Source organism: Pongo pygmaeus, chromosome 13 (genome assembly GCF_028885625.2).
Source record: "Pongo pygmaeus isolate AG05252 chromosome 13, NHGRI_mPonPyg2-v2.0_pri, whole genome shotgun sequence".
Taxonomy (NCBI): domain Eukaryota; kingdom Metazoa; phylum Chordata; class Mammalia; order Primates; family Hominidae; genus Pongo; species Pongo pygmaeus.
In genome coordinates, this window is record NC_072386.2 from 91,947,775 (window position 1) to 91,975,245 (window position 27,471).

The window sequence follows — 27,471 nt, forward strand, 5'->3', positions numbered from 1 at the left end:
TAACCAGAGAATGGTTTATTTTGGCGGGCGGGGGGAAATGATGCTCTTTTTTTAGTGCCTTGTGGGTTTTCTTCTTGGTTGTGTACTATATGAGAGCCATTTGGATAATAAACTTTCATGGTTACTCAAACTCTGACATCTTTTCTTTTTAGGCACGCTTGACCTGTCCGTGCTGTAACATGCGTAAAAAGGATGCTGTTCTTACTAAGTGTTTTCACGTCTTCTGCTTTGAGTGTGTGAAGACACGCTATGACACCCGCCAGCGCAAATGTCCCAAGTGTAATGCTGCTTTTGGTGCCAATGATTTTCATCGCATCTACATTGGTTGATCTAAGTCAAGAGAAGAAGAGGAGCTGGCTAGTCAGGAACTTATTCATTAACCACCAAACCTCTACCTCTTCTCTCCTTGACTGTCACCTGTAGGACAGTTTATCAGTCAACTACCTTTCCTCCAGACTTTACTTCCAGGCTGTCCTCTTCAATAGCTGGATGACTTTAGCAGAAAGGACTGGTAAATACAAGCCTTGGGTTTCAGAATGAATTAGAAACAAATAACTCTTATTGTCTTCCCTCCCAGCTTTGTTTATTTTGCGCTTTTAGACTTTTCAGTGTTTTCTTTTTCCAGCCCACTGTATAAACTTGGATTGTCCATTCCTCCTGAAGAAATCAAGTTGGTATTTTTGATGTGGAGAAGGGAACAAAAGTGGAAACATGGCTACTTTTGGGGAGTGATATTTTAAAAAATAAGTTGTCTATGGGCACAAAGTTTTCTTCATTTGGGTAGCAAACTTTTTGTGAATGTGGATTACAAAATGGTATAATTGTGCTCCTCTCCCCTGGGTGCTTTGCAGCCCTAATGAAATTATGTCTAGGATGATTCAGTCTATTTCCCATTTACTAGCGGAGTAACTTGTTAAGATCAGCTGGCTTTCTTGTTAAAGTTATTTAAGTTTTGAATGCTCTACTACTTCAAGTCTTTAAATTTCTTGAGACTAGAATAATTTTAAATAATATGACCCTTTGTCTTCTAATGAAATAAAGATTGAAGAGGGTGTGTCAGGACTGAGCTGGTGAAGAAATCTTGTGGGTATTCTGGGAATTTGATACGGAGAGAACTTGGTGAGCTATGAATTACTGTCGGTTCCTTTTTACAGGGGTTGTTGTGATCCCTCTTTTCCAGAAAATTCTGTGGAATGTTTCTGTAGGACTTTGTTCTCCACATGCTTGAATTAAAGCAGGATTCAGTTTGCATTTGTGTTTATGGTTTTTCTTTGAAACTTTTGTCTTTATTATTACGAGTTGATTTTATATCTGCAGTTATAGAATTAAATTGTCTTGCATGGAAGTAATCAACTTAGGTTAAGCAGTTGGCCTTGTTTAAAGTATTTAGATCTTTGCTTAATTGAAGCACTTTTCTCCCAATTCTTTTATTGAGTCTATTCTATGGAGAAATTATGCCTAAAAGGTTAATTTATTTGACTACTCAGTTATCTTTCATAGTTCATTATGTGGGGTAAGAGACTATAGTTTGTTTTTTGGGGGAGCATATTGCTGCCTCTAGCTTTAGGGTAAGAGTTCTTGCATCATGTGGTGGTGGGTTTTTTTTGTTGTTGTTTTTTGAGATGGAGTTTTGCTCTTGTTGCCCAGGCTGGAGTGCAGTGACACAATCTTGGCTTACTGCCACCTCCGCCTCCTGGGTCCAAGCAATTCTCCTGCCTCAGCCTCCCGAGTAGCTGGGATTACAGGTGCCCACCACCATGTCCAGCTAATTTTTATATTTTTAGCAGAGATGGGGTTTTACCATGTTGGCCAGGCTGATCTCAAACTCCTGACTTCAGGTGATCCGCCTTCCTTGGCCTCCCAAAGTGTTTTGATTACAGGTGTGAGCCCCCATGCCCAGCTGCATTATGTGTTATAGTAACCAGCAAACCAGAGGTTTTATAAATCTCTGGCAAGGGGTTGTGTAAAATGGATCCTTCTTGATCACCACCTGTCCTAGAAGACAGGTAAGAGCAAATTCTGTGTCTTTTTGTGGTCACCAGCTATAATCAACAGGATTTGCACTGAATTCCACAAAGTCATGTGGTATGAATTAAGCAATGAGTCTAATTGTAGAATCTTACTAGGTCATCAAGAGAGGTCGTGGGTCCCTTGATCCCCCTGCTCAGCAAACATCCCCACCCCGACAGAGCCATCATGACAGGATTAGCTCCTGCTTCTGGACACAGTGAGTTTTCATTTAGTAATAGGACACTTTCCCCTTGCTTCTTGCTCTTCTTATAGGGTAAGCTTGAGCATAACTTTGTTGGTTGGGTGCAGATATACTGCTTGGTCAACAGGTGGTTTGGGCTTGGCTGTTGGCTGTTTGTGACAATTGGCTGAGAAAGCCAGCTGCCCAGCACCAGGGGACCATAGGGCCTGTGGAATGTTGTGGAGGAAACCACTGGCCCCATGGGAAGTTGGTTTTAGAGGAAGTTCCTCTAGTTGAGATGAGCAGGGAGCCCCTGATCCCAACCGACTTGAGGTCCCGGCAATACAAATTGAGCTCTCAAGGTCATTTTCAGATAACAACCAAAAATGATGGTGATTTTTTGGCAGTTGGCTTCTCTCACTACAGAAGAGGTCAATGAATGCACTTTAGGAATACTCCCAAACTGCATACCAAATTTTATTTGTATTGTATGTACATTATTCGTAGCTTTTTTGGATCCTAGTTAGCAATCACAGCCCTTGATCCATATGAACTTTAAAGGGTAATTTCTTTAAGGTAGTGCTTATAAATGCCAATTTCAAAGATTATTGTAGACATCCTAGAGGCTTCTCATTTCTTAAAAACACTTCAGGCTGGGTGCAATGGCTCATGCCTATAATCCCAGCAGTTTGGGAGGCTGAGACAGGAGGATCGCTTGAGCCCAGGAGTTTGAGACCAGCCCAGGCAACATAGGGAGACCCCGTCTCTACAGAAAATTTCAAAAATTAGCTGGCTGTGGTGGTGCACACCTGTAGTCCCAGCTACTTGGGAGACTGCAGCGGGAGTATAGCTTGAGCACTGGAGGTTAAGGCTGCTGTGAGCTGTGATTATGCCATGCACTCCAGCCTGGGTGACACAGTAGACCCTGTCTCAAAAACAAACAAAAACCATTTCAGATTTTGTAGGGATGGTCTCTCCCTTTTTTCTTTCTTTCATTGTTACCTTGGAAATTTCTTAGTGATTTTGACCAAAGTCAGGTGTGCTCTGAGGCATGCATAACTACATGGCTTGGATCTTATCTTCTTACTTACTATAGGGATCTTTTTCAAAGGTATTAAGCTGTTTCTGCAATTGTTTTCTTACATGAATTTCCATTGCAATTCCTTTTCCTTTTTCTCTGTCCAGATCCGTAGGCTTCCTTGTTCTTCAACGGCCGGAATTTGATGCACATAGTTTAATGTACATGCCACTAGAGTGATGACTGTGATTTGATTTTGTGAAGATTCTAGACAATAAATAATCATCAGTCTTCTAAACCTACTAGGATGGTGATGCTTACACTTGCTGGAAGCATATGCTGCTCTCATCTTTATTCCCATTGTCATTTGCTAGGATGTGGAATGCCTTTACATATTGTTCTTTGAAGATTTATCTGAGGACTGCCAGATAAACCCATGTCCCAGTGGATCTGCAGAAAAGTTTTGATTAGTCATTATTGCAGAAGTCTGCTTTACTGATGATAAGACAGATACACTGAGATTAGTAGAAAAATGGTGGATTATATGTAGGTTAGATTGGGTTTGCACAATAGGAAACCCGTGGCATAGAAATACTTACAAATTTTCTAGATCTTAAAGTTTGGAAATACTTAAAAGTTGTCCTATCAGAAAGAATGAGCTTTACCTTCTGGGATTCCTGCCCATGTTTGGTCTGTTCCAAATGTTAGCTATTAAGGTCTTATTTATAGCCTACTTCTATGTCTTAACAGTCTAATCCCTAATATCTAGCAGAGGCACATAGTAGTCAGTAAAGTTTTTCGTGATTAAGTTAATTCTGCTTCATGGTTCTGCTGCCAGATCTTCCGAAGTCTGCTTTACTGTGCCAGTGTGTGATTCAAACCTTATTACTCTTTCTTTTTTTCACCTCCTAAGAAGAAACAATCTTTCCGCATATATTGAAGTAACCCTTCAAATTTGTATTATCCGAAAATATATAACTACAGTTTTAATTTATTTTGTGGTAATAAAAGGAATTGTTATGAATTCTAAAACTAGCACTTCTGTAGTGGCAGCCCATGATAGCTGAGACTTCACTTACTGCAAGGCACACATGATAACCACTACACTACGGAAACCTGCAGAAAGGCTTCATTTATTGTAAGTTAACCTTTTTTTTTTTTTTTTTTGAGGGAAGCTATATTCACATTAATAAAATAATAATATGCTCTGAGGATATTAGAGCTGAAAGGGAACTCAGACCATGTCCTTATTTTAGAAGTGAGGAAATAGCTTCCAGGGCCACTCAGGTTAGCCACAGGATTGAAATGCTACTATGAGACCTCCATTGTTCTTTTATCCCAATTGGAGACCTGTACTAATAGAGTACATGTCATCAGGTAGATAATAAGTGAAAATACTTTCTGAGTCATTTTGAAGTCTTCTAAAGACTTATATATACCCACTATACTTATCCTTGATCATTCTAATCTAACTAGACTCTTTGCCAGGCCCTGGATTAGAACCACATTTTGTTTCTGAATTCACTGAGTTCCTTTAGCACCTTGTTGTAGAGTAGAATTGAATCAAGGGATCTTAGATTTCTTCCTGCTGTCCCAATCATATGCATTTGCTGAGTGCTTATTGTGATTCCAGGCATTGTGTTAAATATATTTCTCATGAAGTCCGACTTGCCTGGGTATGGCGCTGCTACTTATTAGCAAGTTAATTCATGTCTCTATGCTTCAGTTTCTTCATCTATAAAATAATAACTACATCATAGGATTGTATGGAGGATGAAATGAATCATTGTACAGGAGACATTCAGCACAGCGCCTGGCACCTAGTAAATGCTCAGCAAATGCTAACTTTTATAATTGTTGAGCAAATAAAGAAATCGATAGATCAACTTTTGTTTCTACCTACATTTTCTTCTTATTTCTAGGGAAAAAAACAAAACAAAACACTGACATCCTCCCTGAAATCTAAGACACATGTTTATCCATGTCTGTCTATCTCTAGTCTGCCTGTCCTGGTAAATGATGTCATGGCCAACTCATTCCAAAACTTCAAAAAGTTAACTTTATCTGTTCACTGTCCTACAACTAAAATGCATGTGAGTGACATCCAGCTCCACCTAGTGGTGAGGATCCTGTTCTTTTACTAGTTGTCTCTTCAGCTTAAAATCCTTTGGTGGTTTCTGTAGTCTTCAGGACACAATTTAGCACAAGTGATCTTGCCTCTGCTTTTCTCTTTCCAGTTCGTATAGTTTGTCATCCACCTTAAGCTGTGTGTTTCTGTTATATTAAATGATTCGAAGGTCCCAGTTTCTTGATTGCCATGGTTTCCCAAATCTGGAATTTCGTACATGCTTTCTTTTACTTTAGTTGCCTGTTACCCTCCACCGAGTCTCTTCACCTCACACACCTACACCCACATGCACACATAACACAGTGTTTTCTTCGCTCCAATAGTACCCGATGTGCATTTCCTTATTAGAGTACACACCATAAAATGTCAGTTTGTGTCCTTTCATTACACTGAGCTCTATGGGATCAGAATCTGCTCTTTTTATCTGTCTATTTCCAGCAACTGGCCCCAATGCCTGGGTACAAATAGGCATCCAAAATATGAATGATTGAGTAATGCAAAAACATCCTTAGGTAAGTAGGTAGTTGAATTAAGTTATAGTGGATTTACATTTTCATGAGATTTGATTGTTTCTATTCAGAAAAAATGTGTGTGAAGAAGGCAACAGGCTAGCAGATTCATGAAGGCAAATTTGCCTGCAGCTAAAACTGCTTGGGTTATCAGAAACTGCCAGTATGTCTGGGACTGCAGGGCTGCTGCTGATTTGTAACTGTGTTTGCATCAGTTCTTGGTTGGGCTAGAAAGCAGAAAGAAAAGATGCTGAAATGCTATTTTTATGAGACATAGGTATTACAGTGTTGAGTTAAATGGACCAATGAAGGTGCAGTTACAATATCCGCTTCCCTCTCTGTTCTGTGGAGCTAGGGGCCAGGCCAAGGCATGGGAAAGAAGCAATAAGGCAGAAAGACTAAAAGGGGATTCAAGGAAGAATAGAAAATTGTGAGGCAGTGACCGGAATCCTGTATGGTTGTACTAATCTCTGTTACTATTACTAGTTCTGCAACCTTGGGCAAGTTACATAGTTTCTCTGACTCTTATTTTTTTATCTGTAAACTGGAGGTCTCATTTACCTACTTAAGGCTACATCTATAGTGCCTATCTTGTGGGGTTGTTAAGATTAAATGAGATCATGGCTTATAATAAGTACCCAATATATGTTAGTTGTTATATAGTATTACCTGTTTATAGGTTGTAAAAAGGTCAGATTGAGGGTGGGCACGGTGGCTTATGCCTGAAATCCTCACACTTTGGGAGGCTGAGGTGGGTGGATCACAAGGTCAGGAGATCGATACCATCCTGGCCAACATGGTGAAACTCCATGTCTACTAAAATACAAAAAATTAGCCAGGCGTGGTGGTAGTCACCTGTAGTCCCAGTTACTCGGGAGGCTGAGGCAGGAGAATCACTTGAACCCGGGAGGCAGAGGTTGCAGTGAGCCGAGATCACGCCACTGCACTCCAGCCTGGCGACAGAGCAAGACTCCATCTCAAAAAAAAAAAAAAAAAGGTCATAAGTTAAGGACCATACCTATCTTCTTCACTATTGTGTCTCCAGCACTTGGCACGTACATGGAAGCTGTTTAGCAAATGTTTGTCGAATTACTAATGAGGGTGATCAGTACAGGATTTTAGAGACCTCTGGACTTGTGCTTTTTCCTAGAATGTCTATCTCAGATGAAGCCATTTCGGTTCTACTTCATGATGCCTGAGCTCTGAGTTTTCTCAGCATATCTTGTGTTTCTTCTTTGGACTATAGCAAGGAAATAAGCATAAATCATAGCATTAATGGGTGTCCTGTTAGGAAGGAACTGGTATCATGTCAACATTTGAATCCCCAAAGACAAAGCCAGCAGTACATCCAAAAGTGAAGTTTCTATCTGAACATTTATTCCACAGTCATAGAAACTGAAGATGGAAAAGACCTGAGGACATCTAATCCATCCATGTGGTTGTACAAGAAAAGTGGCTGGAGCAAAACAGCCCGTTCACTTCATGCTCACAAGACAGCATTTCCGTTCTTCCTGGAGCGGAGCGATTGCAAACACATTAAAATGAAGACACAATGCAAATACTCTTCACAAACCTTAAGAAAATACTTATAAATACATTATTTTCATAAAATGATTAGTAACTAACTAAAAAAAGAGTGAGGGAATCCTGGATTAGATGGATAGTTTAGGTGGGTAAAGAAAGGAATAACTGAACAGTATAGATAGTAAAGTAGTATTAATGCCTAGGAAGCAATTTCTGAAGAACTGGATGGGTTTTCTGTTTTTCCTATCAAAAATATGAGTTGAGAGTAAAAGAGGCTCTAAAGTAGTTTCTTTCCCCTTTATTCTTTACCCACACCAAGGAAGAGCTTAACTTGCTCTAAGGCTCTAACAGACACAGCACCAACACTGAGAAGTCTGTTACCCAGATGATAAGGTCTGTTCTACTGGGCACTTGCTCCGCTTACCACTTCTCTGGCTGGAAGGGAAGCAGCAGCTCCTGATAGGGTTTGTGCAACAGCAAGATTCATGAATAGTGGAGAGTCATCTCCAGGCACATTAAAGACCTCAACTGCTTGGATCCCTGTGGCTGCCTCACTTGGCTGTCCTGGTTATTCTTCCAATTTGTTTTTAAATTTTGGGAGATTCCCCTTTCTCTTCCACCTGGAAGCATACACACTCTGGGGCCTTTATTATTCTTATTTACACGAACCAGGTAGCTGTATCTGTTCCAGCCCATCTGAGCATGCTTTACTATGTGCTTCCTGTGCCAGAAAAGCAAGGTAGCATCCCTTATCTCTTTCTTCTTTACCAGAATACCACCCTCTATCTGAAGGCTTCTGATCTTTGTTTTTTTTGAGCCTGAAAGGAGTTGAAAGAACAGAGGTGGAGCTGAACAGAAAGGAGGTTTCCAAGGACCCACCATTTCATGACATCATTTTACAAAACACAATACACTGTTTCACAAATTGCAAAACACTGTTCAATTACTACCAATAAAAATAACCATTGCTACTTAACATGAAGACTGCTTTGTTTCACCACAAGCAATTATGGTTTTTCTTTATTCAGAACATAGAGGCATTTCAAGCAATGTTGATGGCAGTAAGCCTGCTGTCAGCCCCTGCTGCTGCTTGCTGCATCCTGGCCAGTGTTTTGGCCAGGTAGTTCCTCCAAAGATGTTTGAGGAGCGTGCATTGGTCATCTACTTTGTGGATAGGCAGGGCGATCTGGCATGTGATCACCACTGCTCAGAATGCCTCACTAGAGAAGCTTAAGGTAAACCCGATATACAAAAATTCAGACTTACAAAACAGATACATTAAGGGATAATTAATTGCATTACAAAAGGGTGCTTTACTTTACAAAAGAATTCACTTCTGGGTTCCCTTAAACAGCCAACTTCTCAAATACAGTCAGAATATGAGCTGAGTTACAAAAATGTACATTAGGAGCATGGCTGTAATGTGGATTGAGGTACACCTGTACATCAGCCTTCTGGGCTGCACAGAGGTTCAGGGGCACGCAGAGCATGGTGGCAGAGTCTCCAGCATTCTTAGCTGGTACAAGTGGGTGGGGATGGCTAAGGGGCAAAATTTTCCAAAGGCAGTTGCAACCTACTTCTGGGCCTGGGGTGAGAACGTGAGGGGATGGGGTGTTTCAACACAGAATTGTCCTTTTGTGTTTTCAGGGCTCACCTGTTTCCTCATTATTGAACTGTTTCATCTGTGGAGTTGGTGACCTCTAACTTTAGAGCCCTCCCACATCCGTATCAGTATCTCGGAGCCTCCTTCCCCTCCAGGCTTTTCTCAGCCAATTAATCACTAGGTGTTATCTAACTACAGCTTAAGTTGTTATTCCCTGGGCAACTGGGTGGATTTTGGTGGAAATGCAGACATTTCATCCAGTAGTAGAGGGAGAAGTTTTGTGACTGAGACACCTTTCCAGTGATCTCCAGCTGTAAAAGAGGAAAGTGCTTGGCACAGCTCCTGAACTTATTGTAGGCATTCAAATTGGTTGGGGGTGGAACAATGAGTCCTGAGAAGATAAATCAAGTAATTGATAAATAAGGAAGTCTTGTCCTAAATGGTGCCCAGGGGTGGGGGTGAGGATGTTGAAGGAGAATCAGCAGATGTGTGCTAAAGTTATTAAAAAACAAAACAAAACAAAACTTCTCAAACAGGTTTTCTCTTTATGCTGCTCCTCCTGCTTGTGGGCAGCCAAACTTCCAGAATGGTGTTTCTAGAAGAGTAATTTTTAGACCACCTGTGTCAGTCACTTGGGGGTTGTTAACAGTAGGTTTCTGAGCTCACCTCTAGACCTCCACCCCCAACCCCATAATCTCTGGAGAAGGGTCTTGGCAATCCGCACTCTGATGAGTTCTCTACTAGATGACTCTTGTCTGCCTTGACATTTGAGAACTGACCCATATTCCTTTCCCTTGCTGCCTAAACATGATATGCTGAGAAAGCGGCACCTAAGCAGAGGGGCGGTTACTTGTATCAGTCTTTGGGGGGCATTAGATGAGGCTGGAGGATCATTAGAGGGACCAAAACCAGTTCATAGCTCCTCAGAGATGAGTGGGTGTGAGGATGGGGGATTGACTTGATTTTCTATACAGATATGCAAAGCGCAGGGCAGATTCCTGAATGGTCAAAGCTTGTAGTGTTCCCAGGCTGGAGGTTTTGGGATTTCTATGCTAAGCGATGGGTGACTGCTGATCTGAAAATGGCCTAGTGTGTGGTGTGTAGAACATTTCACCGACAGTGTCACATATTCCATAATAGGCAATAAGCAGGGATATTCCAGGTCCAACCTAAGGCCACAACCTTGCTTTGCCTTTTTCTCTCTTTTCCTTTATAAAAGGCACACACCATAGTGGAGATGCTTAGTTATATTAGAAGTAGTCTTATTCATTTTTTAGCCAAATTGCCTTTCTGGCCCAGAGCTTTTGTTCTGAAAGCATGGTATGCATTTTTAATGCCTCTGCTGGCTGTCTTCTGTTCCCGCTTACCACATCCCCTCCCCCTTTCACAGTAGCATGTAAGCATGTTCTTACTAAACAGTCAGGATGGAGTCAGAGATCCAGAACCGTCTCAAAAACATGGCTCTTGCCTGGTACAATCAGTCCTTGACCTTTATGATACTAATGAGTTAATTTTTAAGTACCCCACCCCCAGCGGGAGGTGCTCTGCTCTTACCTGCTCCCCATTCAGAATGTAGGAATAAATCTAGATCAGGGAGTTGTATCAAAAGCTACAACCCTAGATAACCTCGTTCTGTGTTACGATGAAAACCAACAACCCAGTAAGACATAAGTATGAGTAACAATTTTATCTCTTGTTGATAGTGCAGAGAAAGGGCTAAAAACCAGAAATATTACTGTGGCACCTGGTGAAAAGGTTAATGGGAGCTGGGGTTATCTGGTTATTCACAGATCTCTCACACAGAGCTTACTCCTGACTAAGATTCTTGCTAGAAAAACACTCCTACCCTGGAGACCTAGGGAGTGAGCTTGAGAGGAGCTGCTGTTGCACTTTAGGCTAGGGAGAGCAGACTTGACCTCTAAGAAGACCTAGACCTCAGCTTCCCCACACCTTTGTTGATAGTTACAAAAGAGCATTACAAAGTGTCTCAAGGGCTCAGAGGAAGGTCAGGAACTGAGAAAGGGAAGCAGTGTGGTCACCTAGGACTCACAAGTCCGACTTGTCCTTTGATACTCCTCCAGCTCCGTTTTCCTGCTCACAGCTAGCTGCAGCTCCTGACGGATCACCTGAATCTGTTTCTCGAGCTCTGAGAGTTCCTGCATCACTGAGTTCCGAGATACATTTAGGGAGTCTGCTTTCCCATTGGTGGTCAGCGAGGCAGGGAGCTCTCTTCTCCTTGGAAGGAGGGGGATGTCCTGGTGGATCCGGATGCCCAGCTGGTTTTGTCCTTCCTCATCACTAAAGATGTATTTTTGTCGGTTGTCATGACTCAGATTGGAAGTATTCCATACGGTGAGCTGACGGAGTCCCACATTAGACCTAGGAAACAGAAATTTTAGATTCACTTTCCATTCTGCAGCTCTCAAGGTGCTGTCTTCATCTGTTAGCCATTTCCTGTGTCAATAATACGGAACTGGGTGTGCATTTAGAGATGAAGTAACAAAGCCATGGACAGACTACCTGCTAGGGTGTCATGGGGCAATAAAGAGTCATGAATATACAAAAGTTCAAGTCCGATGCTGCTCTGAAACTGGAATTGGGTGTCATCTGAAGGGATGATAGGACGGGGTATGGCACATTTTTTTTTTTTTTTGCGAACAACCTCAGGTGGCTTTTAATTTCCTTTCTGCAAGGGAAGCTCAGAAACTAGCCACACCTTGAAACGTTTGATGATTTGAAAGATGATGCTTTAATAAAAGCAAAATCTATTTATTCACTTGTTGGGTTCTGAGCATCAGCCTGCTGACAGATCTCATAACATGGCTCATCCTTAGTCCCACAGGACCATCCTGATGTTTACTACTTGATTTTGGGGAGAATAAAAACATATAAGCCACAGGTCTCAGCAAAGTGTTTCTTACTATAGGGATGATTTTTATGTGAGTTGAGAATGACAGATCAGGTCCGATGCTTAAAAAAATCCTGAGAAAGCCCTCAGTTTCTTGCTGGGATAATGAAAGTCATATAGAAAGGAATTTGCGATCCTGTTTTAGGCTTGCATCGTATGACGTACTACCATCGTGGAGAGATGGCTACAGACAGCATGAGAATTATTGCCAAATAGTCACAGGCGGAGGCTGATCCTGTTTCTGAAATACACTTTGACACTTATGCGATAAGAAGAGTTTCTCACTACAAGAACAGATTAGAGCCTTAAGCAGCATAGCTGCTGATGTTTTCCACCATAGGAGAAGAAGCAGGAGGAGGAGTAGGAGGGTTATGACAACTTTTGCAATCTGCCACAGGACAAAACTGAATAGAAACACCCTACCAAGCCATTGTGTTTTTGTTCCCATTCATGTAACTGAATTGACTTTTTTCCTGGACTCTTACTTGCCAGGAGAAGGGGACAATCTGGAGGGAGAAGGGGAGAGAGAAGAATAATAAAGTCTTTATATAAAAGTGGCCATAAACCTTTTCTCCTTTCATTTATGCCCTCTGTAATGTGACTTTGTAGCTCTTAGCTATGTCAAATCTGCTTTCCTCCCCGCTTCAGTTAGGACTGTTCTCACAACTTGTTTTGGCCAACAGAAAGTGGCAGACATATCAGAGTGGCAGTTCCAAGCCTAAACTTTTAAGAAGTCTTGCACATTTCCACCCTCTTGGAACCCTGCTGCTGCAATGTGAACAAGTCCAGAATGGCCTGCTGCATGATGGTAGACCATATGGAGAGAATCCTCAGGCTTCCCAGTTGACCAGCTGAGGCCATCATAGACCAGACAGCCATTAGCTGCTTTCCCCATCCCCCAAAGTTGGCTACAGACATATGAGCAAACCCAGCCAAATTCAGCCAAGTCTGGCTCAGATCAACAAACTGCACAGCTGATCCATGAATTAGTAAGCAACTTGCTGTTGTTTAAAACATTAAGTATTGGGATGATTTATCGCGTAGCAAAGACCAACTTATACATGACCCAAGCCATTGAAACACACACTCCAAACCACCCTGTGGTTCTTTAACATGCCTCATAGTCTAAGTTTTATATAAATGAGCAGAGGGTACCAGAGCTCAGTTTTCTTGTATCCTGGGTTGGGTAAAAGTTCTGTAATGAACCCATTTATAGTTCCATTGGCTTTAGACCTGAATCAGAGAGGAGATTTTCCTTCTAGCGTTATAATTCCCTTTAATTTTTTTCTTAAAATCTTTTCCTATTGAATTCGAATAATCTTAAAGTAATCTTGGTTGTGCTGTTATGTAGTTTGTAATTTTTGTGTGTCTTGGGGTGAGAGGAAAGGGAAAATGGGGGTGGTGTGTATTGATTGGGAACCCAGAGAGATGAAGGATAGACCAAAACCTTATGTGAAATCACATGTTGAATAAACCCAGGGCTATATATAAATCGTCTCCTGCAATATGTACCTTATTTTCTTTGCATTGAATGAAAAAAGGACAATACCAACTTCCATATCATGGCCCAAAATTTCTCCAAGCATTTCCTCAAACTCATGTTAATAATTCTTTCATTTATCTATTTGCTCTTTTATTTGTTCAGTAAATATGGGGCACAGAGGAGGGATGTCAAGTTGTAGCATGCATGAGCATTTGCATAGATATACTTCCAAGAGAAGAGAGGGAGAGCATTCTAATGCCCTACAATGGTTCATAGCAGGGAAAACCTGAGAGTAGAGCATCTACACATTTTCTTCGACTGTCTAGACAGGCACAGTGATAAGTAAAGATAGCTGGACTGGTCTTCTCCAGAGCTTTGTATATCTATCTGGTAATATAATATAGAAGAATAAACAAATGCTGGACTTTGTGCCAAATTCTAGTTGCTAGTATCACCAGGCATCTGATATTTGATGTGGGTACCTATGAGTGCAAGGTGACAAATGCTGAGTGTAAGACTCAGTGTCTACTTGGAAAAAATAACCCAAGGCTGGTGTTGTACTCCTAGCCTCAATAACATTTAGGCTTTGCTTTGATTCAAGCCTTCTTCAGTCTTAGAGTGTTACATGACCAGTGAGTGAGCTGTATTTAACACTAAAAATGGGTAAAATAGGCTTCCTTGGAGCAATTATGTAACGCTGAGGTTCAATACTCCACTGGACTATTCCAAAGAGACATGACGACTATGGTACCCCAAACACTCATTGTGTTTGACACGTTGCTAATGTTGGGTTGTATAGAGGTAGGCACAGGAAATGTGAGCCCAAGCTAAACCATGAACACCTGTTCTCCTTAGATGCTGAAAATAAGGGGTTCAGGAAGGGAATCTGCCAAGAAAACTGGGTAAGTTGCATCAAAAGACACAAATGGTTTTCAATTTATGTGAGAAAGATGTGAATATGAATCATATCAGAGTTGGAGGTGGGATCATTGGGCTTCCTGTTTCTATTATAGCTGGAAAACAAATATTTTGTCACTGTAAGATGATACATTTGCTGCTATGTCTTCTTGGGTTACTGTTATTAAAAATTTATGTTAAAAATAGAAAAAATAGATGTAACATGTCATGGAACAGCTGTGACTGGACTAGTATACAGCTTGTCACTAACAGACTTGCAATATGATGCAGGAATACCACAGACTGAGAGGGGCGGGGAGAGTGCTCATTGACTGGAAAGAGATACTTCAAGAGATAAAGGAAATGATTCCCACAAGCTAGATGGAGACTGCGTAGAAGGGGACTGCAGCAGTCCCAGAGGAGATACAAACAAAAAGAATCCTGTTTTCCATCCCTTTTTCTTCTGTTATGATGAGAGGTGTGCCCTCATCTGAGTCCTCTGGGCGTACGAAAGAGTCATAGGGTTGCCTTAGGCAGCAGGCAGCAGAGACCAGCCAGGAACCAGACCCAAGTGCTTCTGACATCTTTAGTCACCATGAAATAGAGAACAGTCATCCACAGCCTGGTGTGGTGAGAGTGAAGAGCTTCGATTTTCAGATGTCATCAATGCATTTAATGTTTGTTATTTCCTATTAATAAGATGCTCTTTGCTAGGGAGTTTGTAGAAAAGTGCCAGGAAATGAATTAGGCATGACATGTCTGTTTCGTATTTCCAATACTCTGTTCCTAGGAGTGCTAGAAAGGAGTAGGGAGTGGAAATGTGCCAAAAAGACAGTAAAACATGGAATTAATTGCCTGCAGTATTCATTAATTCTTACATGTATTTTTTACATAATAATAGCTAATATTTATTAGGCATTTCCTTTCATTCAGAGATGTACATGTATGATCTCATTTAATCTTTACAACAACTCTAGGAAATAGGTACTGTTTTTATCTCAACTTTACAAATGAGGAACTTGAGGTGCAGAGAGATTAAATAAGTGACTTACACAAAGTAACACATAATCATAAGTCTTGGAGACAGGATTTGGATCCAGAGAGTTGATCCTAGAGTCCATGACTACACTTCTAACCATGACAGTATATTGTGTACACTGCATTTTAGTGTCCATATACATTTTTTATTTTATGTTTTATTTCCCTCTATTTATACTGATTCTTTTGATAAATTGCCCTGATTTGATCTGAATAATTACACAGTTAGATCTGTAAATATTATTTTACAAACATAAAGACAGTTGCCATTGGCCCCTTCTCACCTCTTTTCCACACGTTTGGTCTTGAAATGCTGCTGCTTTTCCTCTACAAATGATGTATTTATTGCTCTGTGTAATCTCTGGTGGAGAAAACAGATTCACAGGTAGAAATTATGAGAAACACATAGGTCAGGGAACAAAGAACCACTTGAGATTTAACAGTATATGTAGTCGTTACAAACCTTGGCCTCTTTAAACAAATTCCAGAAATGTCTAAAAATAGATCAACATTCAGCCTCAAATCTCAAGAGAACAAAAATTCTAATTAGAGGTTATTATTCCACCTGGAGAAACAAAAAAGTATTCTGATGGAAAGCTCAGTATTATAAAACGGTATGTGATATAAGGAGGCACAATCATAACTAATGTGTAGCAAAAGGCCTTCAACAATTGCTAAAGATGAGTAAAAAGTATACAATTATTGACAACCAAAACAAAGAAGGGAAGGAGGACTCTTGAGAATTAAGTTAATCATATTAGCATACAATAAGGAAGATCTGCGGCGTTCTCCTAGAAGACCAAATACTTCCCAGGATGAAAGTAGGAAGAACAGGGTTCAACTGTAACCAAACCAATGATAGTAACCTATCTAGAAAAAAAAAGTGTTACCAAAGTGAGGAGTTTGGTATGAGGGTATATGAATACATGAATAGGGTAAATGCAGAAGAAGTGACAGCCTCCCTGCTGGGAGGTAATCCATGGTACACTGGAGGGCAGGAGGCGGTCTCACCACAGGAGGGACCAGGATGGCTCATCCAGCCTTGCTGTGGTCAGGTGAAACCACTCCCTTTGTTAGAGTTCTTCCATTATTATGAAGCCTTCTGACTATATTTTGGGTCTCCGTGCCAATTTCATTCAGGGAGAGATGTGCAAATGAGTGTGCTTGAATCACCAGTCTGCTTGACAGTTTCAGTTCTCCCTGTAAATCAGTGCGTTGATGTCTAGATAACAAGAGAGAGCTGCAGCCTTATGAAGCTTGGCCTTGGCCCCAGTGGGTCTCAAACCTCTCTGGACCAGGGAAAAAGCAGAGAGAACAGGGGCAAGTGGGGTCACTTAAAGGGGACCAGGGACTTTAAACTCATGTAATAGGTTTCAATTTTGGCAAGAAAAGAACCTAGGAAATAAATCTTTCACACCATCTTTTCAGACTGTCACTATTAAGTGAAACCTGGTTAAAAAAAGTTCTATTTCTTCTATTATGAGCAACAGTAGAGGGTTATAGGAAAGGAAGGAGCACTGTGGGATAGCTTAATTTAAGGGAAAAGTGGGGGGAGGAGCCAAGATGGCCGAATAGGAACAGCTCCGGTCTACAGCTCCCAGCGCGAGCGACGCAGAAGACGGGTGATTTCTGCATTTCCATCTGAGGTACCGTGTTCATCTCACTAGGGAGTGCCAGACAGTGGGCGCAGGTCAGTGGGTGAGCGCACTGTGCGCCAGCCGAAGCAGGGGCGAGGCATTGCCTTACTCGGGAAGCGCAAGGGGTCAGGGAGTTCCCCTTCCAGGGGTGACAGACGGCACCTGGAAAATCGGGCCACTCCCACCCGAATACTGTGCTTTTCCGACGGGCTTAGGAACTGGTGCCCCAGGAGAGTATAGCCCGCACCTGGCTCAGAGGGTCCTACGCCCACGGAGTCTCGCTGATTGCTAGCACAGCAGTCTGAGATCAAACAGCATGTCTGCAGCGAGGCTGGGGGAGGGGCGCCCGCCATTGCCCAGGCTCGCTTAGGTAAACAAAGCAGCCTGGAAGCTTGAACTGGGTGGAGCCCACCACAGCTCAAGGAGGCCTGCCTGCCTCTGTAGGCTCCACCTCTGGGGGCAGGGCACAGACAAACAAAAAGACAGCAGTAACCTCTGCAGACTTAAATGTCCCTGTCTGACAGCTGTGAGGAGAGCAGTGGTTCTCCCAGCACGCAGCTGGAGATCTGAGAACCGGCTGACACTCTCCTCAAGTGGGTTCCTGACCCCTGACCCCCGAGCAGCCTAACTGGGAGGCATCCCCCAGCAGGGGCAGACTGACACCTCACACGGCCGGCCAGGTACTCCAACAGACCTGCAGCTGAGGTTTCTGTCTGTTAGAAGGAAAACTAACAGAAAGGACATCCACACCAAAAACCCATCTGTACATCACCATCATCAAAGACCAAAAGTAGATAAAACCACAAAGATGGGGAAAAAATAGAGCAGAAAAACTGGAAACTCTAAAAACCAGAGTACCTCTCCTCCTCCAAAGGAACGCAGTTCCTCACCAGCAACGGAACAAAGCTGGACGGAGAATGACTTTGACGAGCTGAGAGAAGAAGGCTTCAGACGATTAAATTACTCTGAGCTACGGGAGGATATTCAAACCAAAGGCAAAGAAGTTGAAAACTTTGAAAAAAATTTAGAAGAATGTATAACTAGAATAACCAATACAGAGAAGTGCTTAAAGGAGCTGATGGAGCTGAAAACCAAGGCTCGAGAACTACGTGAAGAATGCAGAAGCCTCAGGAGCCGATGCGATCAAATGGAAGAAAGGGTATCAGCCCTGGAAGATGAAATGAATGAAATGAAGCGAGAAGGGAAGTTTAGAGAAAAAAGAATAAAAAGAAACGAGCAAAGCCTCCAAGAAATGTGGGACTATGTGAAAAGACCAAATCTACGTCTGATTGGTGTACCTGAAAGTGACGGGGAGAATGGAAACAAGTTGGAAAACACTCTGCAGGATATTATCCAGGAGAACTTCCCCAATCTAGCAAGGCAGGCCAACATTCAGATTCAGGAAATACAGAGAACGCCACAAAGATACTCCTCGAGAAGAGCAACTCCAAGACACATAATTGTCAGATTCACCAAAGTTGAAATGAAGGAAAAAACGTTAAGGGCAGCCAGAGAGAAAGGTCGGGTTACCATCAAAGGGAAACCCATCAGACTAACAGCGGATCTCTCAGCAGAAACCCTACAAGCCAGAAGAGAGTGGGGGCCAATATTCAACATTCTTAAAGAAAAGAATTTTCAACCCAGAATTTCATATCCTGCCAAACTAAGCTTCATAAGTGAAGGAAAAATAAAATACTTTACAGACAAGCAAATGCTGAGAGATTTTGTCACCACCAGGCCTGCCCTAAAAGAGCTCCTGAAGGAAGCGCTAAACATGGAAAGGCACAACCGGTACCAGCCACTGCAAAATCATACCGAAATGTAAAGACCATCGAGACTAGGAAGAGACTGCATCAACTAACGAGAAAAATATCCAGCTAACATCATAATGACAGGATCAGATTCACACATAACAATATTAACTTTAAATGTAAATGGACTAAATGCTCCAATTAAAAGACACAGACTGGCAAATTGGATAAAGACTCAAGACCCATCAGTGTGCTGTATTCAGGAAACCCATCTCACGTGCAGAGACACACATAGGCTCAAAATAAAAGGATGGAGGAAGATCTACCAAGCAAATGGAAAACAAAAAAAGGCAGGGGTTGCAATCCTAGTCTCTGATAAAACAGACTTTAAACCAACAAAGATCAAAAGAGATAAAGAAGGCCATTACATAATGGTAAAGGGATTAATTCAGCAAGAAGAGCTAACTATCCTAAATATATATGCACCCAATACAGGAGCACCCAGATTCATAAAGCAAGTCCTGAGTGACCTACAAAGAGACTTAGACTCCCACACATTAATAATGGGAGACTTTAACACCCCACTGTCAACATTAGACAGATCAACGAGACAGAAAGTCAACAAGGATACCCAGGAATTGAACTCAGCTCTGCACCAAGCAGACCTAATAGACATCTACAGAACTCTCCACCCCAAATCAACAGAATATACATTTTTTTCAGCACCACACCACACCTATTCCAAAATTGACCATATACTTGGAAGTAAAGCTCTCCTCAATAAATGTAAAAGAACAGAAATTGTAACAAACTGTCTCTCAGATCACAGTGCAATCAAGCTAGAACTCAGGATTAAGAATCTCACTCAAAACCGCTCAACTACATGGAAACTGAACAACCTGCTCTTGAATGACTACTGGGTACATAACGAAATGAAGGCAGAAATAAAGATGTTCTTTGAAACCAACGAGAACCAAGACACAACATACCAGAATCTCTGGGATGCATTCAAAGCAGTGTGTAGAGGGAAATTTATAGCACTAAATGCCCACAAGAGAAAGCAGGAAAGATCCAAAATTGACACCCTAACATCACAATTAAAAGAACTAGAAAAGCAAGAGCAAACACATTCAAAAGCTAGCAGAAGGCAAGAAATAACTAAAATCAGAGCAGAACTGAAGGAAATAGAGACACAAAAAACCCTTCAAAAAATAAATGAATCCAGGAGCTGGTTTTTTGAAAGGATCAACAAAATTGATAGACTGCTAGCAAGATTAATAAAGAAAAAAAGAGAGAAGAATCAAATAGATGCAATAAAAAATGATAAAGGGGATATCACCACCGATCCCACAGAAATACAAACTACCATCAGAGAATATTACAAACACCTCTATGCAAATAAACTAGAAAATCTAGAAGAAATGGATAAATTCCTCAACACATACACCCTCCCAAGACTAAACCAGGAAGAAGTTGAATCTCTGAATAGACCAATAACAGGAGCTGAAATTGTGGCAATAATCAATAGCTTACCAACCAAAAAAAGTCCAGGACCAGATGGGTTCACAGCCGAATTCTACCAGAGGTACAAGGAGGAGCTGGTACCATTCCTTCTGAAACTATTCCAATCAATAGAAAAAGAGGGAATCCTCCCTAACTCATTTTATGAGGCCAGCATCATCCTGATACCAAAGCCTGGCAGAGACACAACAAAAAAAGAGAATTTTAGACCAATATCCTTGATGAACATTGATGCAAAAATCCTCAATAAGATACTGGCAAACAGAATCCAGCAGCACATCAAAAAGCTTATCCACCATGATCAAGTGGGCTTCATCCCTGGGATGCAAGGCTGGTTCAATATACGCAAATCAATAAATGTAATCCAGCATATAAACAGAACCAGAGACAAAAACCACATGATTATCTCAATAGATGCAGAAAAGGCCTTTGACAAAATTCAACAACCCTTCATGCTAAAAACTCTCAATAAATTAGGAATTGATGGGACGTATCTCAAAATAATAAGAGCTATTTATGACAAACCCACAGCCAATATCGTACTGAATGGGCAAAAACTGGAAGCATTCCCTTTGAAAACTGGCACAAGACAGGGATGCCCTCTCTCGCCACTTCTATTCAACATAGTGTTGGAAGTTCTGGCCAGGGCAATTAGGCAGGAGAAGGAAATCAAGGGTATTCAATTAGGAAAAGAGAAGTCAAATTGTCCTTGTTTGCAGATGACATGATAGTATATCTAGAAAACCCCATTGTCTCAGCCCAAAATCTCCTTAAGCTGATAAGCAACTTCAGCAAAGTCTCAGGATACAAAATCAATGTGCAAAAATCACAAGCATTCTTATACATCAATAACAGACAAACAGAGAGCCAAATCATGAGTGAACTCCCATTCACAATTGCTTCAAAGAGAATAAAATACCTAGGAATCCAACTTACAAGGGATGTGAAAGACCTCTTCAAGGAGAACTACAAACCACTGCTCAAGGAAATAAAAGAGGATACAAACAAATGGAAGAACATTCCATGCTCATGGGTAGGAAGAATCAATATCATGAAAATGGCCGTCCTTCCCAAGGTAATTTACAGATTCAATGCCATCCCCATCAAGCTACCAATGACTTTCTTCACAGAATTGGAAAAAACTACTTTAAAGTTCATATGGAACCAAAAAAGAGCCCGCATTGCCAAGTCAATCCTAAGCCAAAAGAACAAAGCTGGAGGCATCACACTACCTGACTTCAAACTATACTACAAGGCTACGGTAACCAAAACAGCATGGTATTGGTACCAAAACAGAGATATAGATCAATGGAACAGAACGGAGCCGTCAGAAATAATGCCACATATCTACAAGTATCTGATCTTTGACAAACCTGAGAAAAACAAGAAATGGGGAAAGGATTCCCTATTTAATAAATGGTGCTGGGAAAACTGGCTAGCCATATGTAGAAAGCTGAAACTGGATCCCTTCCTTACACCTTATACAAAAATCAATTCAAGATGGATTAAAGACTTAAATGTTAGACCTAAAACCATAAAAACCCTAGAAGAAAACCTAGGCATTACCATTCAGGACATAGGCATGGGCAAGGACTTCATGTCTAAAACACCAAAAGCAATGGCAACAAAAGCCAAAATTGACAAATGGGATCTAATTAAACTAAAGAGCTTCTGCACAGCAAAGGAAACTACCATCAGAGTGAACAGGCAACCTACAAAATGGGAGAAAATTTTCGCAACCTACTCATCTGACAAAGGGCTAATATCCAGAATCTACAATGAACTCCAACAAATTCACAAGAAAAAAACAAACAACCCCATCAAAAAGTGGGCGAAGGACATGAACAGACACTTCTCAAAAGAAGACATTTATGCAGCCAAAAAACACATGAAAAAATGCTCACCATCACTGGCCATCAGAGAAATGCAAATCAAAACCACAATGAGATACCATCTCACACCAGTTAGAATGGCAATCATTAAAAAGTCAGGAAACAACAGGTGCTGGAGAGGATGTGGAGAAATAGGAACACTTTTACACTGTTGGTGGGACTGTAAACTAGTTCAACCCTTGTGGAAGTCAGTGTGGCGATTCCTCAGGGATCTAGAACTAGAAATTCCATTCGACCCAGCCATCCCATTACTGGGTATATACCCAAAGGACTATAAATCATGCTGCTATAAAGACACATGCACACGTATGTTTATTGCAGCATTATTTACAATAGCAAAGACTTGGAACCAACCCAAATGTCCAACAATGATAGACTGGATTAAGAAAATGTGGCACATATACACCATGGAATACTATGCAGCCATAAAAAATGATGAGTTCACGTCCTTTGTAGGGACATGGATGAAACTGGAAATCATCATTCTCAGTAAACTATCGCAAGAACAAAAAACCAAACACCGCATATTCTCACTCATAGGTGGGAATTGAACAATGAGAACACATGGACACAGGAAGGGGAACATCACACTTCAGGGACTGTTGTGGGGTGGGGGGAGGGGGGAGGGATAGCATTGGGAGATATACCTAATGCTAGATGACAAGTTGGTGGGTGCAGCGCACCAGCATGGCACATGTATACATATGTAACTTACCTGCACATTGCGCACATGTACCATAAAACCTAAAGTATAATAATGATAATAATAATAATAATAATAAAAGAAAAAAAAAGAAAAAAAAAAAAGAAAACAAAACAGGTTGGGTATCAACAGTAAAGAATTTCTACTGTATAAAAATTACTAAAATGCTCTATAAAACAAATGGATGAGATTAAAAAAAAAAAAAAAAAGGGAAAAGTGAATTAATGGGATAGAGAGAATTCTTTCTGCTCTAATGAGAGTGCCTACCCCACCCTCGTTATTGTGGTAACATAACTTATTAGTCTGACATAGGGCTCTGGATCCTCCCATCACTAGGAATTCTACAGTTTAGGAATTTTGGAGCAAGACACCTGTGGCACTCACCTGGCTGGTGTGGAGCCAGTATTGCAGCTTGGATTTGTTTTTGATTCGTGGTAGCAGCAGCCTGTATACTATGTGCTCACCAATGGTGGTCAAGATGGACAGACCAAATCCAATGCACAGCAGCACAAAGAGTCCAGAGAAGTGTTTGATGCCCATTTGCAAAGTCTGTGACAGAATAGGAAAGAAAAGGCCGTGAATACAATGATATACCTGGCCCAATGCTTGTGTACTCTTTGGTTTTCGGATGGATATTCATTTTTTCTGGGCTCAAGGAAAGCTGGAGACTATTTCTCCCTGTGTGTTCTGTGACCTTCATTATATATCATGAAAGAAATTCAGCCAGGGTTGGACTGAGGGCTGCCGAGGAGCACCCAATGCCTAGAGGGTGAGAAATAAAAATAAAATTAAAAGCTCTCCAACCGACTGAATGAACTTTCTCTTGTCCATGGGGACCCCGAAGAAACCTTAAAAACTGAGTTCCTGGCCTTGATAGGATGGGAGGTCTGTCATGCCTCAGTATGTCCCTTCCTTATTAACCTTTAGCCATAATTCTTTCTTAAGAAGTAAGCAGAAGCTAGCTCTGGAAAACAAGAAACCGGTAACTCATTGCTTTATCACCTTTAGCTAATCATCTAAGGCCATAACCACATTCTCCCTCCCTTTTTGCAGTTTCAGTGTGACAGCTCACCAGTTTCCCAATGCACCCTTCCTAAAAAATGACCACAATCTCCAGATGGTTTTGGCCAACTTGTGGGGGATGCATAATGAGGGTTTTCATGTCCTCTGCTTCACATTTGGACATCAGAAGACCAAAATCTCCACCCTCGGGTCATGCTAACACCACCATTTTTTGAACATGGGCCCAGGAGGAGGCATGAAGCTCAACTGCACATGTGCATGTATCTCTTTTCATAAATATGTATGACTCCTCCTATAGCTTACTCAATACGTATACTCAGCCACCCCACTCAGCATAAATTCCTCTTCCCTTTTAGCCCTCCCTTGAAGTGCTTGCTCTCAGCTTCTGCTGAAGCTATGCTTCCCATTCTGCAGGATGGCTGGCCTGCCGGCTGCAACCCTTTATGAAAAATAAAGATCTCCTGGCCAAATTTATGAAGCTCATGATTCTTCAGTTGACAGGTGCTATTCGTATGTTAATCCACTGTGCAAATGGCCCCTGGAGTTGTGCCAAGGCCCTGGGTCTGGACCACCTTATGGTCTCTTAGAGAGAGATTGAGAGAGAGAGATAGAGAATTGAAACAATTTAATATACTGGGTAAATATCAAGGAAAGAACGTCCCTCAGGGAAGAGAATGAGTAGATTTAAGGGGAAAAAGATGGTGAGTTCAGTGACTTTGGAATTTGGATCTGGTAGGGAACATGGAAATCATCTAGTTCATTTTTACAGAGGAGGAAAGTGAGACCAGAGAAGTGTAGTAAATTGAGCCAAGCCACAAAAATAAGCATAGAAGAGAAAGAGAAGGAACCTAATGATATTTATTGGTTGCTTACTTTTTGCCAAGTGTTTTACCTTAAAATAGATATTATAACCTCGATTTTATAACTAAGGAAAGTGGAGTTCCTGCAGCTTTTAAGTGGCAAGGTTGGTCTTTCAGTCCATTTCTGTTCAGCTCCAAAGCCTGGGCTCTTTCTGCTCTACTGCTATACACCAAAACAGCAGCAGTTATAGCAACAATAGTAGCTACAATAAATATCTGTGGCCAGTACTTTGCTAAGTGATTTGTGTAGATTAAGAAAACCCTCACATATAGTCTAAAACAGCCATTATTTAGCCATTGACATCAATGACAAGAGTCAATCCTGTAGAAGTAAAAATACTTAATATATTGAGTTAATACTAGGTGCCAGGCACTCTTGTGCATACCATGGGATGGAGATAGAAGGAAGTTATATCTTTCCTTTTAAACAGCTTGAGTCTAGGGAGAAAACAAACATATACCTCCATGACACTTTTGATCCATGCTTCCTGGGATTTGTGGGGAAGCTGGCTCATGAGATAACATTTGAATAAGAGAGGCAGGATGGGGAGGTTGGGTGGGAAAAGTGAATATACTAACCTGAAGGTAGCATAAACAAAGGAAAAAAGACATGACTTTCCTGGACAGTGGTATAGTGTTGTGAAACTGACTGCTGTGGCTGAAGGAAGAGTATACAAGGCATGAATAGTGCCATAGTTTGAATGTATATGTCCCTCTCAAACTCATATGTTTAAACCTAAACTCCAAGGGTTGGTATTAAGAGCCCTTATGAAGGGATGCGTGCCCTTATAAAAGGGCTTGAGGAAGCTAGCTAGTCCCTTTTGTTGCTCTTCCAGCCTTTCACCATGTGAGGACACAGCATTTGTCCCCTGTGGAGGACAAGCAACAAGGTGCCATCTTGGAAGCAGAGACCAGGCCCTTACTAAGACAACAAACTTGCTGGTGCTTTGATCTTGAACTTCCAGCCTCCAGAACTGTGGGGAATATACTTCTCTTCTTTATAAAGTACCCAGTCTCAGGTATTTTGTTATAATGGCACACATGGACAAAGATATGCAGTGAGAGAGAAACAGGGCCACACTAGGCAAATCCTCAGACGCCGTACTAAGGAGCCTGGGTGTTATCCCTTTGCTGGAAGCTTTTGGTCACCATTATCATTGATAATTATTTAGCACTGAATATATGTAAGGCACAATTCTGAGCACTTTATCAATGTAGCAACTTGCCTCATCTTTATGACAATTTATAAGGTAAATTCTGGTATAATCTCCATTTTATAAGTGAAGAAACTGAGCAACAAAGAAGTTCAATAACTTGTCCAAGGTCACATAGCTCGTGAAGGTTAGAGCTGGGATTCAAACCCATGCAGTCTGTTTTCAGAGCCCACAGTCTTCACTGACTCATTTGTCTGATATGAATGATCCTCCCATTCTCTTTAAAGGTTTTCTTTTCATTCTCCCCACCTCTCTCTACCTCGATTCTGGAGAAACAGCCGGCCAGACATGATTCAGGCGTAGGATGCATAGGGAAGTCTATCTGGGGGTCAGGACTCAGAAGCAAAGCTCAGAGATTTCAGGTTGTATTGGAGCCTAACTCAGGAAATCTCTTGCCCTCCATGCCAGTACTGCAGGCTGTGAATCAAAGACCAGTGTTAGGGTCCCTAGAAAAGAAAAGACTAGAGCTGAGCAGGGGCTCGGAGACTGGCACAAGGCAGGAAAACTGGGCAGATGACTTGGGAATGCAGGCCGAAGCCCAGCCCTACGAAACAAGGAATGCTGGTCTGGGAAAGGGTTTGGTAGGGAAGCACATTGGACTCCAAGGGCTTCAGATGTACTAGAGATTTTCCTGGGACATCTCTGTGCAAATGGTGACTAGTTATATAAACCTGACATGCAGAAAGTACATACAAATGTGTCTGAAAATAGTCCTTGACCTAGGCCTATTTTAATGTGTACAGGATATGGCTATCATATGAAGGATTCAGTGAGTTATTGCTGTGGATTAAGAACAGACTGGGAGAATTTAGTTTGGACTGTAACATCATCAAACATTCAGTTAAACTCTGAGCAGATGGGCACTGCTTTTTTATATAAAAGACACTGCCAAGATGAGGAGGAAAGATGTAACTCGCAGTGAGTCATCTTGCCTTTATGGACATGGCTCCCTCTGTTTTCTTGTGCATAACAATAATTAGTCTTATTTTTCTCTTAGTACCTCAATAACAAATAGGCCGTATTGTTTATATTATACATTTTTTTCTTTAAACTTCTGTTATTTATACCCACATGCTGATAGACTAACAGAAGTAGTTATTGTTTTTAAATTTGGCATTTAATACATATGCCAGATACAATATACCTGTATTATGATCTTATAATTACCCTGTAAGTTGTGTTATTATCCTTATTTCACATTTGAGAAAGCAGAGGTTCATAGGGGTTAATAACCTTACTTAGCCAAGATCACGCAAGCTACTAAGTCAGGATCCAGGCTGCGGATCCAGGACTGTCTGATACCAAAGCCTACAATGCTTCTCAAGCAATCGCCATACCTATAAGGTATCCTTTTCTAGTTGAATCCTCACTATTCACTATAACAACTATCACAATTTTTTATTTAAAACTCACATTGGAATGGAAAATCCACTATCATCTGCCTGTGAACACCAGAGAAAATGTTTCAATTGTGTCTGAGTCTGAGTGACAAGATATACAGCTGCCTTTGTAATTCAGCGGTTCCTCCCCTAGGATCACATTGTTTAAATGTGCTATGCATATGTGCATCT

The 27,471-nt window shown here is 41.3% G+C and overlaps 2 protein-coding genes across 6 annotated transcripts in view; one reads left to right on the forward strand and one right to left on the reverse strand.

The window, feature by feature from the left end:
• The window catches only part of RNF20 (ring finger protein 20), a 31,621-nt gene extending 30,370 nt beyond the window's left edge, over positions 1–1,251 (forward strand). For all 4 annotated transcript variants that reach the window (XM_054500134.1, XM_063649769.1, XM_054500137.2 and 1 more), the window contains one exon: positions 153–1,251. In XM_054500134.1, the coding sequence (XP_054356109.1) occupies positions 153–329 (177 nt within the window). In that variant the 3' untranslated portion in view covers positions 330–1,251. The remainder of the gene's footprint in view (positions 1–152) is intronic.
• GRIN3A (glutamate ionotropic receptor NMDA type subunit 3A) overlaps positions 972–27,471 on the reverse strand; it is a 181,875-nt gene continuing 155,375 nt past the window's right edge. For both annotated transcript variants that reach the window (XM_054502137.2, XM_063649768.1), the window contains 3 exons: positions 23,188–23,352; positions 15,584–15,660; positions 972–11,352 (listed from right to left, as the gene is read on the reverse strand). In XM_054502137.2, coding sequence (XP_054358112.1) covers positions 11,013–11,352; positions 15,584–15,660; positions 23,188–23,352 — 582 coding nt within the window. In that variant the 3' untranslated portion in view covers positions 972–11,012. The remainder of the gene's footprint in view (positions 11,353–15,583; positions 15,661–23,187; positions 23,353–27,471) is intronic.